This window comes from Myotis lucifugus, unplaced genomic scaffold (assembly GCF_000147115.1).
Source record: "Myotis lucifugus unplaced genomic scaffold, Myoluc2.0 scaffold_80, whole genome shotgun sequence".
In the NCBI taxonomy this organism is placed as follows: domain Eukaryota; kingdom Metazoa; phylum Chordata; class Mammalia; order Chiroptera; family Vespertilionidae; genus Myotis; species Myotis lucifugus.
The window spans coordinates 2,896,672-2,909,578 of record NW_005871128.1 but is presented as its reverse complement, the minus strand read 5'-3'; the positions used below and the strand labels follow the sequence as shown (position 1 = coordinate 2,909,578).

General features: G+C 38.2%; 1 protein-coding gene across 7 annotated transcripts in view; it reads right to left on the bottom strand.

Moving 5' to 3' along the window:
* ZNF451 (zinc finger protein 451) overlaps positions 1-12,907 on the bottom strand; it is an 80,542-nt gene that overhangs the window by 12,479 nt on the left and 55,156 nt on the right. For 3 of the 7 annotated variants that reach the window (XM_006090717.3, XM_023755581.1, XM_014457572.2), the window contains 4 exons: positions 6,775-8,381; positions 4,775-4,915; positions 3,645-3,775; positions 2,558-2,744 (listed from right to left, as the gene is read on the bottom strand). In XM_006090717.3, coding sequence (XP_006090779.1) covers positions 2,558-2,744; positions 3,645-3,775; positions 4,775-4,915; positions 6,775-8,381 — 2,066 coding nt within the window. Of the gene's footprint in view, positions 1-2,557; positions 2,745-3,643; positions 3,776-3,905; positions 4,014-4,774; positions 4,916-6,774; positions 8,382-12,907 lie in introns of those variants that run through there. The other 4 variants (XR_002829778.1, XR_002829779.1, XM_014457573.2 and 1 more) reach the window with 4 other exon arrangements.

Here is a 12,907-nt window from a genome sequence, read left to right as displayed (position 1 = left end):
TATATATACTTTTATATTTATATTCGGCTGTATTCGGCTGTGAGGAGGGCGAAAATTCTGACATATGCTATAACATGGATGAAACCTGAGGACATATGTTATGCTAAGTGAAATAAGCCAGTCACAAAAAGACAAGTGCTGCATGATTTCACTTATATGAAATACTTAGAACAGTCAAAATCAAAAAAAGAAAGTAAGTGGTGGTTACCAGGGGCTGGGGGAAAAGGGGAATGGAGAGTTATTGTTTAATGGGGATAAAGTTTCAGTTTTGCAAGATGAGAAGAGTTCCAAGATGAATGGTGGTGATGGCTACACAACAATATAAATGTAGTTGATACTACTAACCTGTATATTTCAGGATGATTAAGATTATAAAGCTTATGTTTTGTACATTTTACTACAATTTTAAAAAGTTGGAAAAAAAACTAATAAAAAATCTATTGGCGAGGAATCATATTTTCTTTTTACAGTATTAATAAAAATAGCTGCTATTTATTAAGTACCTATAGCATTTTATACATATCACTAATTTCTACAACCTTATCGATATGAAAAGTGAGACTCATAAAAAGTTGAGTAACGTGCCTGAACTCACACAGCTAGGAAGTAGCAAAATTAGCATTCAAACCAAAGCCCATGCCATTCTTTATGCATTTCACAAAAATTCAGAATAAAGTACACATGTGCTCCCAAAGAGCAGTAAGTTCAATCATTGTGAACAAATGATTACAAAACCCAAAAACCTAGAGCATAAAAGAGGCATTTGCAAGGGAAAAATCAGCATATAACAATAACCTATATCTTACCTCCATCCCTAATATACCCATGCAGACCTACTCATATGCAGTTCTCATTCCAAAGTTGAAATAAAGGCAGGTCTGTAAAGGCTTCACATTCTAAATTGTAAAACAAACACTCCCAAAAGCATCAGCAAAAAAGAAGAAAAGAGGGGTTGGCGTATGGTAGCAAAGGTAAAAATTTTACAGGATATTAAATAAATGTCAAGAAAAAAAGGATGGCGAAAGAGTAGAAAAAGAAGACATTTGGAAAAAAAACAACAACACCAAAGCTTAAAATAAAAGAATAAGTAAAACCAAAAACTGCAGAACAGAAAGATAAAAGTCAATACTAAGACATGACACAAATATGTAAAAGTTAATTTTCCTTTAAAGTATATAGTTGATCTCGATTAATGAATGACTCCTAAGTTTGTGGAAGTGAATTAATTCACTGTAATAAATGACCCAACAAAATTCTTCAGAATGGGTTTTCAATCAAAATGTGGCTCCAAATAAGTTGAATGAAAAAAATAGCTAGGTGAACAAAGTTGAAAAACGTAAAGGCATATAATAAAAATGCCAAAAAGTAGTTAGTTTTTCATGGAGGTCATTCATCAATACCTTCTGTTCTTACTCATAACTGCAAATTCTAGGGCATTTAAAAAGCATTATTTTATTCTCTTCTACTCACATTTATTTCAGAAATTCTGAAAAAAAGAAAAAGAAAACCCCTCCTGAACCTCTAGAATTACATTCTTTCTTAAATACTGGTGAAACTGGACAATAGTACTCTCTTTCTTTGAACAATTTCAGAAAGACAGAGAAGAGAGTGTAAGTTTCAGGACTAGGATGGGGAGTACCTAGGCCTTCCAAGGAACTAAAGAGCCTGGCCAGCATGGCTTAACGGTTGAGCATTGAACTATGAACCTAGAGATCACAGTATAATCCCCAGTGTGGGGCATGCAGGAGGCAGCCAATCAATGATTCTCTCTCATCATTGATGTTTCAGTCTCTCTCTTCCTCTCCCGTCCTCTCTGAAGTCAATAAAAATATATTATAAAAAGAAAGAAAGGAAACTAAAAAAAAGATCTTTCAGAGCTTCATTTTTTTCACTGTCAAATTCTTGAATCGTCTTTTTCTTGGGGAGGAGGGATACTGACATTATCATTTATTGCTTTCTGGATTCACTTTTTTTTAAAAATATATTTTATTGATTTCCCACAGAGAAGAAGGGAGAGGGATAGAGAGTCAGAAACATCGATGAGAGAGAAACATTAATCAGCTGCCTCCTGCACACCCCCCACTGGGGATATGCCCGCAACCAAGGCACATGCCTTTGACCGGAATCGAACCTGGGACCCTTGAGTCCGCAGGCCGACGCTCAATCCACTGAGCCAAACCAGTCAGGGCTGGATTCACTTTTAAGAACTTTGTTTTCTGAAATATTAAAGATAAATTTGGAATTTCAGAAACAAAGTGAAGATCTAGATTCTTAGTTTTGTAAAATTGTCCTACCATTATTTCATATCATCAATATGTTATATACATGAATATAGATTTTCTCTATTAGATAAAAAATGTTTCAAAAGATTATGAATTCATTCTAGTCTAAAAAACTTAAGAATGGAAGTGAGGTAAGGAAAAAACAAATAGAAGTATGAGAGCATGATGGTTTAGTGAGCAGGCAACAGTTCACGAGTGGACAGCAGTTTATTATTTCTCTCAGCAGTGTAGTCTCCTCCTCTTGGGTGGTTTACATTGTGACTGCAGCTGCATACCTTTGGTGGTATCAGATATGCTATTTAACAAGGCACACATCATATCACCCTCTAAGTGGTGAGGGTTTAGTATATGTGCTGGCCTCTGAGTCTTCTTAAATTGATTCTCTAGCTCCAGAAAACCTTGATCTCCTGAGAGGATGGTGAAAGGAATTTGCTTGGGTAGTTGTTCATCTAGACGGCCAGCCTAAGTTGGAACAAATAGCAAATGTTGATAAAAGTTATCATTTGAGTTTCAAATAAAGTTACATCTATTTCAGAATGAATACACACCTAGGAAGGATACAGATTATTTCCTAGTTCCCACCAAAGTCAAGATCTCCTTCATAAATGAAATACACCACATTTAATGAAATGTAAAATACCATCAACTGCAAGATAAGCTATTTTATGTGGAAGGAGAGAGGGAAGGGAGGGAGGGAGGGAGAGAGGGAGGGAGGGGCCAAAAGGAGTCCAATAGGAGGCCCCTATCTTAAAGCTGAAATGCTATAAATCAACCACAGAGAAAAGGTAAGCAACCTAGCTATCACACTCAATATTGGCACTGGATAGGTGGAAAAAGAAATCTCTTGTGGTTTAAAACATAAGCATCATTCAACAAGTTTTCAGAGTAAATTCATGTTAGAAATGTGACACATAAATCTTTAAGCAGAGAATTTAATTTAAACTGGTTTCAGGCTGGTTGTTTCTCTGGGTGACTTGCAAAGCAGAAGCAAATGCAAATCCTGTCTAGCCAACAGTGATTGTTAAGGTGCCTCCCAATTTCAGAGATGTTAAAACGTGAAAGTGTCTTAGTATATGTCTTAGTATACCTCAAGTGCAGTGTCATCTCTTGATCATTTATTCCATAAATAGTTGAGAGTTTACTATGGTACCTAAGAGTCTGCTAGAAGTTAGGGAAAAAGCAGTAAATAATTAAGCCCTAGTCTCTGCCCTTATAGTAGTCATAAGTAGAACCTGATATAGAAGGTTTAATACAAAAATATAATACTGAAGAATGATCTACAGTCTCGTTATGATTAAAGTGGGGGGAAAATCCAAATGGGTCCTAGATTCACATTAAATGTGGAGTAAAACAATGACTCACATGCATACATATGGCAAAATCAGCAGCATCTTTTCTTTTACTACAACGAGGATGAAGGAAGAAGCATCCAATCCTATTCAGGTAATTATAGATCTTACAGTTGAGTGGAGGCTTCCAATTGGTGTTTCCTCCTATTATTTTTTAAAAAGGCATAAATGATAGTCAAATGGAAGAAAAAGAACCAAACACTAGATACAACTTAAAATTTTATCAAGAAAACACACTAGTGGGGGAAAAAAAAGTGTTCTAGAGAGAAAGTACCAGATTAGAATGCAGAAGAACTCAATTCTAGTGCAGGTATCACCATCTTGTTGCTTTAATCTTGGGAACGTAGACCAACTTCCCTGAATCTGCCTATTCATCTGAAAACTCACAGGGATGTTAAGGAGAATCAAAAGTAATGTGTGAAAATTTTTTGAATGGTATCGTTCCATATGAATGTAAGCATTAGTGGTTTTTCACAAATATGTCAAGGCTGTCTTGTGGAGAGACATGATGGGCAATTAGCAAAACTAGATTTACGAAAAGGTTGTACTGGCTAACTTATCCAGGTCACTATGTTTCTATCTTAAATTCCAATTCTCTTTATATGTGGCTTCCTATCAAACATGAAGTATATCAGATGCTCATTATACTAAACTTCTGTAAGTCAAAGAAGTCTTTTTCCAAGGTTTGGTCAATGGTGTGTAAAAAGATTTAGATAAAGTTGCACATTTTTTAATAGTAGCATAGTTGCCACAAGGCCCAAGTTCAAAAGCTAACTCTGCTACTTATTAGTTTTATACTTCAGAAAAAATAAACTTCTCAGCCTACTTCTTTGTATTTTAAAATCAGTAAGCATGCATTAGCACCAAGTATAGTACCTGGCACATTGAAGGTATTAAATAAAGGCTTTTTCAAGCTGTATCTAAAGATCGATAAATTTTGGGTGACCAAAGAGCTAACATTTACCATAGAGAAATGTAGAAAAAAAATATTCTAGCAGAATAACTATCATGTAAATTGACAATATTGCAATATGTTCCTATGTTCAATTCAGGAAGGTTCAAGAGGAGTCCTTTAAAGTGAACCATATTCTAAGAAGAAAACAAAAAGGGGATTGCCTCAAATGTTTTCCTTATTAATCATACCTTGAAAGCCCCAAATAAATGTTCCTTGGTTAAGATGCCCTGGTAGATGACCAAAAAAGTTGGACCAGTTATCAAAATCTACAAATACTATATGAGTCATGGTTCGTAGGTAATCCAAATCTGGAAGCTCAACAACTTCATCTAAGAAAAAAACATTAATATGGATTCAGTAAGAATTAGCTAAAAACATTGTAATTTCTCAGAGAATTAGTATGCAAAATATTAATCTTGCATGTTATTCTCATCTAAACCTTTTTGTAAAGTTCAAACCTGTACATGACACAGTACATTTAAGTTGGATAATTTCGTTCTTTTCCTAATGTAGACTGATTTATTAATAGCCCTCTGGCTTGTGAATAAACACCATATGGAGCAGAAATGAGATAACCTACAACCTGCACCATAAAGTGGTGCATAATAGGCACTGGTGACACTTCAGTACCTTCACTACAAGCACATCTTTCTTGGTTCTCTCAGATTCTTTCATCCTCTACCACACTCCAACTCTCCCTCCCTTTCCCTTCTTTCATGCTTTTCTACCTTGGCAAAGCCTTAAAGTCTCTAGTGGTAGCAATGAAAACCTTAAAATGTTAAATTATTTATAAAATAAATAGCTTCTGCTCCACCTAATAGAGACTCCCTCAAATATACTACTGCATCCCCTCCCATTTCCAAGCCACCCATCATCTTATATCTTTTCTTAAAATTCTAATTATTGTAGATTTAGATACTACAATCATCTTCTATTAAACACAACCAATCCAAATTCCCAAAAAAATAATCAGAAGAGCAATAGAAAAGCAAAAGAAAACATAAAACGGGGTAAACACAGGTTTACTGTTTGAAGTAGTGTTAAATAGGTCTGTAGTATGTCAGTTAATAATTTCTTACATAAAATATGCCATGACTAAAGGTGATGCTGAGATCTACATGTGCCAGACAGCAAGCCTGTAAAAATTCAATATTTCATAAAAATACTTTATTAGCCAAATTTTTCAGATATCCTCATTGTCTCTACTCTACATGGTAAAACTTATCAAGAGTTAATATTTATGGTGAAGGAATTAAACAAAGAAAAAAAAAGGTTCATAGATACAGACAACAGTATGGTGATTATCAGAGGGAAAGGGGGTTAGGAGGAGGTAGAAGAGGGTGAAGTGGGTATAGATGGTGATGGAAGGAGACTTGACTTGGGGTGGTGAACACATAATGTACTGTATAGATGATGTATTATAGAATGGTACACCTGAAACCTATATAGTTTTATTAACCAATGTCAACCCAACCAATTCAATAAAAATTTTTTTAAAGGATATTAGACTTGCAATTATACTCTAAACAAAACAAATTATATCTCTAAACAAAAATATTGCACTCTTCTAGGCTTACTTAATCTTACCATATAGGAGAAGAAAAGTCTTGAGTAAGTACAAACAAGGGATCCACACCTCATTTCTTTCCCTGGTTTTTGCTACCACTTGTAAGTCTACCTCTAATTCCTATTTTAACTATAAGTAAAAAACAAATCATAACAAAAATATACAAATTCTAAAGTGACCTTGAAGATTTCTTGTACTTATAGAATAAGGCCAAAATAGAAACAAAAAGAATTCTACTTGATTTATCATCACTTGAATTAACTAAAATCAAAATAATATGTCCAGGATAACTTTAAAATCTTACTTTCTGAAACACTAAATTTCTTTCATCTCTCAAAATCCCCATGCTTTTTGTAAAAGAAAAAATGTTATCTAAAATATATACTACTTAAAGCTAACATACACTCTTGGTCCCCTGAAGTTTAGAAAATGGCTGGCTGGATGTAGTAGTAGGAATATAAATCCCTACATAGTATATGCTACAGTAATTAACTAACGTTTCATCCAATCATGCTTGTTGCTTTAAAACTGAATCATTAGTTTTCACAAAAATGATGGCTATAATACACATTTCTACATTAATATAGAAACCTGCACAGACATTAGAGTGGTAAAGCATACCTATATTCTGACAGCTGAGGTCATTCTCGGCTTCTTTCTCCATGTCTGAATTTTTTGGATAGCTTACCGCCTGTTTCAGTTTTCTCTCAGTACGTGAGGCATTGGCAGCAAACTTGTACGGGCTTGTTTTTTCAAATCCAAAATGCGCCACACTGGGTTTCTGTAAGAAGCAATGTTTTGTGTGGAAGTGCTGCTGAGCACTCTCAGGATCATGAAACGCTTTGGTGCAGGTGCCACACTTGATTACATACTGCTGCTCCTCCTCCACTCTCTTTGCTTCGCTGTGTACTTGATGGATGTGAGTGTTCATGTCAGCTGCATTCTGTGCTGTTGCTGAACACAAACTGCAGCGAAACCACAATTTACCTTTATCCAGCATCGTTTGGAGACATCTACTATAATCTTCTCTTCTGTTGACTTTACAGATGTAACTCTCACGGCAACCACAGGTTAACAGATTACTGGTCTCTAGCACAGGAAAATCATTCTCAGTTTTAATTGAAATTTCAGTTTTTTCTGGCACAAACACATAATCAATGCTGTGGTGCTCCTTATAATGACTCAAAAATTCTTCTTCCACATTAAAGGTGAGATCACAAAGCCCACAGAAGTACTTAATCTTTATCTCATTGTCATGTGCATCCTGGCAATGTCGGTAAAGTGTTTCTATCTTGTGAAAAGTCTTTTTGCAATGGGCACAGCTGTATCTATGAAACTGGTGACTTGCTAAAGACATGCAATGCTGTTTTACACATTCTTGGGAATCAAACATATCTTCACAGATTCGGCATTGCCATTTACCCCTTGGAGGACTGTTTGATGGGGAATGATCAACGATAGGAATAGTTGAAGAAGGATTCTTAACAGTCAAATTACTCCCCAATGTTGTAGAGGATGATGGCAAAGTTTCACTTTCTACCTCATCTGTCTCATAAAAATACCTGTGACCACTATGAAATTCAGTAACATGTGCCATGATGGTTTCTTTCCTTGTTAACTCCTTTTTGCATGTTCGACACCAGAAAAGAAAGTTATTTAAATGTGCCCCTCCATGAATCCGGCTCATATGTAAACGGATTACACCTGAATCTTCACAAACCTTTCCACAAACCACACACTTATAACACATTGTATTTGCTGAGAAAACATGCTTTTCTACTAAATCTTCACTTGGGAATCGTTGATGACATTCACAAAACCAGGTTTTAACAACTGACTTTCCTTCCTGGACACAAACCGTACCTTCATGGCTTTTATCTTCTAAGTTCATCTTCTTTTTTGGAATGGTACTGCAATCTTGTGAGCTAGATTCTTGGAAAGACATAGTTCTTTTAAGTGATGAAAATTTCGATTGATCTAGCAATAGATTCAAGTCAGAAGGAGATTTGTTCCCTTCACTGATGTAGCTATAAAGTAAGACTGATTCTTCCATTGAGTTAATAATTCGGACTTTGTGTCCTAAATTTTGCTTGTGGTTTCGGGTACTGCTTTCATTCACAAAGGCTTGGTTGCAATTTGGACAATAACCTCTTAATATGAATTTCTCTGCAATCTGGGCAATGCTTTTCTCAGCTACAGCTACAGGACCAGCATTCCGACAACGAACTCTAAAGTGGATAAGAAAAGGTGAAGGGAATTAAGCAAAACAAAACAAAACAAAACTCATAGACATAAACAACAGTATGGTGACTGCTAGAGAGAAAGGAGGGTAGGGGGAGATAGAAGAGTGGGGTAAATGGTGATGAAAGGAGATTTCACTTGGAGTTGTGAACACATAATACAACATACAGGTAATGTATTATAGAATTCTATACTGACACCTATATAATTTTATTAACCAATGACACTGCAATAAATTCAATTAAAAAAGACTTAAAAATAAAATGGATAAGAAATACTCTTTCATAAATATTTTCTAAATGCAGTATCTCTGCTTTTATTGTAGGAATTATAAAATAAACAACATATACATAAGCACTAAAAGATATTTCTCAGTAAAGACGCAGGTTATATAATATTCTATCAGTACAATGTACCTGAGTATTACCTACATTTTGTCTGTTTCTATCCTATATACAAACGGGTAAAACTAGAATCAAAAGATTTTTTAAAAATCAGACAAACTTTTAAAAACTAAGAACAGAATCAAATACACTGACAGAGGACCTTATCAGACAAGCAATAATTTCTTTATGATAATTAAACTGGGGGAGGAACGCTATGGTAAGATTCTCAACCTGGTACCCATTCCTTAAGAACTGATTTATTTACTTTATGTCAGGAATATGCCATGTCCATAGTTACTTTTATATTAAAGAATCAGGCTCAACTAAGAGAAACACTATTCCAAAAATTAACTAAAAATAAATCATCTTCTCTAGGGAAAAAGAAAAATGGAACTGTGCTTCAACTGTCTTCCTTTCACTACTAAACTCCAAAGAGAACAGACCTGCTACCATCCCATATATTTAGTATATCTTAAAAGTGGGAAGTTATTTATCAAGTATGGTCTTTAATTATAGTGGAATTAAACTGAAAACAAGAAATAATAAAAAAAATCCCTAAGTATTTGGAAATTATAACCCTAAATCTTTACAAGTTAAACAACACATTTCTAATAAATCTATGGGTCAAAGAAAATATTAAAAGAAAAAATAAGGTATTTTTAACTTAATGAAAATAAAAACAATTTATAAAAATCTGAGGAATGCAGGTAAAACAATGCTTAGATAAAAATATTTAACATTAAATGTTTATATAAAAAAAGAAGGTCCGAAGTCAAACTAAACTTCTACCTTAAAAAGCTAGAATAAAACCCATTTCTGGCAGAGACGACCTCCCCAAAACAACATGCCTCACAAAAGAATCTTCTTCCCTCTCCAGAGAGGAGAAGAGGAAACACAAAAAGTGCCTGGCGCAGAGCCCCAGTTCCTCCTTCATGGATGTGAAAAGCCCAGGATGCTATAAAATCACCACCTTCTTTAACCACGCACAACAAGTAGTTTTGTGTGTTGGTTGCTCCACTGTTCTCTGTCAGAACAGGAAGAAAAGCAAGGCTTATAGAAGGATGCTCCTTCAGAAGGAAGCAGCACTAAAAGCATCTCAGATCAAGAAGAGTAGGAAACCAAGCCAATAAATATATTTTGGATACAAAAAAAAAGTTAGAAAAAGATAAGCAATTAAACCCGAAGTTTAAAAAGCAGAAATCAACAAAGTAAAAAATGGGAAAATAACAGAGAATCAATCATCAGTGAAATCAAATGCTGGTTGTTTTAAAGATCAACAAAAATTTGTTCACAGATAGATTACAGAAATAAACGTAAACGCTTTTAAAAAGCTGAACTTTATTAAAAAATGAAGTAAACAAAAAAAATATTCCTGAAACAAGAATAAGCAAAAGTTTCTCAGACAAGACAGAGAAAGTATAACTATAAAAGAAAAGAAAAATCTATAAATTACACTTAATGAGATTAAAAACTTCTCATCAAAAGACACAATTAACAACATGAATATGCACCAGACTGGGAGAGAATACATTCATAGTACATATACCTGACAAAAGATTTATATCAAGAATATATATAAAGAACCTCAACTCACATTTAAAGGCAAACAATCTAATTTTTAAAATAGGCAAAAGACTTGAACAGATATTCACAAAGATAAATGAATGGTACTAAGTACATGAAAAAGTGCCTAACATCATTGTTCATCAGGAAAATGCAGATTAAAAACCACAATCAGACACTCAAAAGAATAGCTAAAATGAAAAAGACTGGCAACACCAAATCTTGGCATGGATATAGAATAACTGGAATTCTCCTATCTTGCTGCTGGAAATACACACTAAAATGTTTAGTAGTTTCTTATAAAACTAAATACACAATTATGGCAGGGGGGTTAGTGAGGAACAACCAAACAACTGAACAGCAGGCTGCGTGGGGCCGGCAGGGGGGTTAGTGAGGGAAGACCAAACGACTGAACAGCAGGCTGCATGGGGCGACCAGACCGTCAGTGGGGGGCAGTTAGGGGCAACTAGGCTGGCATATGGGGGCAGTAAGAGGCGACGAGGCCAGTGGGTGGGGGGGCAATTAGGGGCGACCAGGCCGGCAGGGAGGGGGCAGTTGGGGGTGACTTGACTGGAAGCGGGGGGCCTGAGGGGTGATTAGGCTGGCGGGGGGGGGCAGTGAGGGGTGATCAGGTTGGCAGGGGGGCAGTTAGAAGCAACCAGGCTGGCAGGGAGAGGGCAGTTGGGGGAGACCTGGCTGGCAGCGGGGGGCAATTAGGGGCGATCAGGCCAGCAGGGGGGCCAGTTAGGGGCAATCAGGCTGGCATGCAGAGGCAGTGAGGGGCGACCAGGCAGGCAGGTAGGTGAGTGATTAGGAGCCAGCGGTCCAGGGTTGTGAGAGGGATGTCTGACTGCCAGGATTGTGAGGTGCCTAAACTGGCAGTCGGACATCCCCACAGGGTCTTGGATTGGATAGGGTGCAGGCTGGACTGAGGGGACCCCACCCCCCCATGCACGAGTTTCGTGCACCAGGCCTCTAGTATATTCATAAAAAGATTTGTACAAAATGTACATAGTACCTTTACTCAGAATAGCTAAAAACTGTCAATAATCTAACTGTTCATCCACATGAGAATGAATAAACAAACTGTGCTATATTCATACAATAGAATACAGTATTACTCATCAGTAAAAAGGAACAATGTACTGAACAACATGGATCAATCTCACAGATACTATGACAAATACAAAAGAGTACATACTATATGATTCCATTTATATAAAGTTGAAGAGGAGATAAAACTAATGTAAGTTATAAAAAATATCAGAATAAACATTGCCTGGAAATGAGAGGGTGGAAAAAGTTGGGAAGGGACACAATGGAACTTCCCAGAGAGGTAACATCTAATCTAATAAAAGAGAAACATGCAAATTGACTGTAACTTCGCTAAGCCCCAAGCCAAGCCCACCAGCCAGTCAGAGCGACTATATGCAAATTAACCCAACCAAGATGGCGGCCGGCAGCCACGGAGCTGGAGCAAGCAGGAGGATTGGTTGCCCCGGCAATGGAGGAAGCCAAGCTTCCTGCCTGCCCTGGCTGGCTGTGGCCTCCGCTAAAGGCAACAAAGTTTTAATTATAGAAGGTAAATAAATCCCAGATACCTGCTTCGAGCCAGCCTCCACTGGGAGCTTGGGTGGCTGGGGGCGGTGGCCAGCCTGCAAACAGCCATCAGCCCCTCACCCAAGCTGGCCAGGCACCCCAATGGGGACCCCCACCCTGAAGGAGCTGTGACCAGCCTGCAAACAGCCATCAGCCACTCACCCAGGCTAGCCAGGCACTCCAGCAGGGACCCCCACCCTGAAGGGGGTGTGGCCAGTCTGAAAACAGCCCTCAGCCCCTCACCCAGGCTGGCCAGGCACCCCAGCAGGACCCCCACCCTGATCTGGAACACCCTTCAGGGAAAACCAGCCAGCCCCCACCCATGCACCAGGCATATAATAAAAGGGTAATATGCAAATTGACCCTAACAGCAGAATGACTGGGAATGACTGGTCATTATGACACACACTGACCACCAGGGGGCAGATGCTCAATGCAGGACCTGCCCCCTGGTGGTCAGTGCGCTCCCACAGGGGGAGCTCTGCTCAGCCACAAGCCAGGCTGACAGCTGCCAGCACAGCCGTGGTGGCAGAAGCCTCTCCCGCCTCCTCAGCAGTGCTAAGGATGTCTGACTGCAGCTTAGGCCTGGTCCCCGCTGGCAAGTGGACATCCCCTGAGGGCTCCTGGGCTGCCAGAGGGATGTCTGACTGCCAGCTTAGGCCCGATACCCTGGGGAGTGGGCCTAAGCCAGCAGGTGGTCCCAGACTGTGAGAGGGCACAGGCAGGACTGAGGGACCCCCCCCCCCGAGTGCACAAATTTTTGTGCACCGGGTCTCTAGTCCTATATAATAAAAGGGTTATATGCAAACTAGAGGGCCGGTGCACAAAAATTTTGTGCCCTCTGGGGGAAGGGGGGGGCTCCTCACCTCTGCCTGTGCCCTCTCGCAGTCTGGGACCCCTCGGGAGATAACGAACTGCTGGCTTAGGCCTGCTCCCGGGTGGCAGAGGGCAGGCCCAATCCCTAG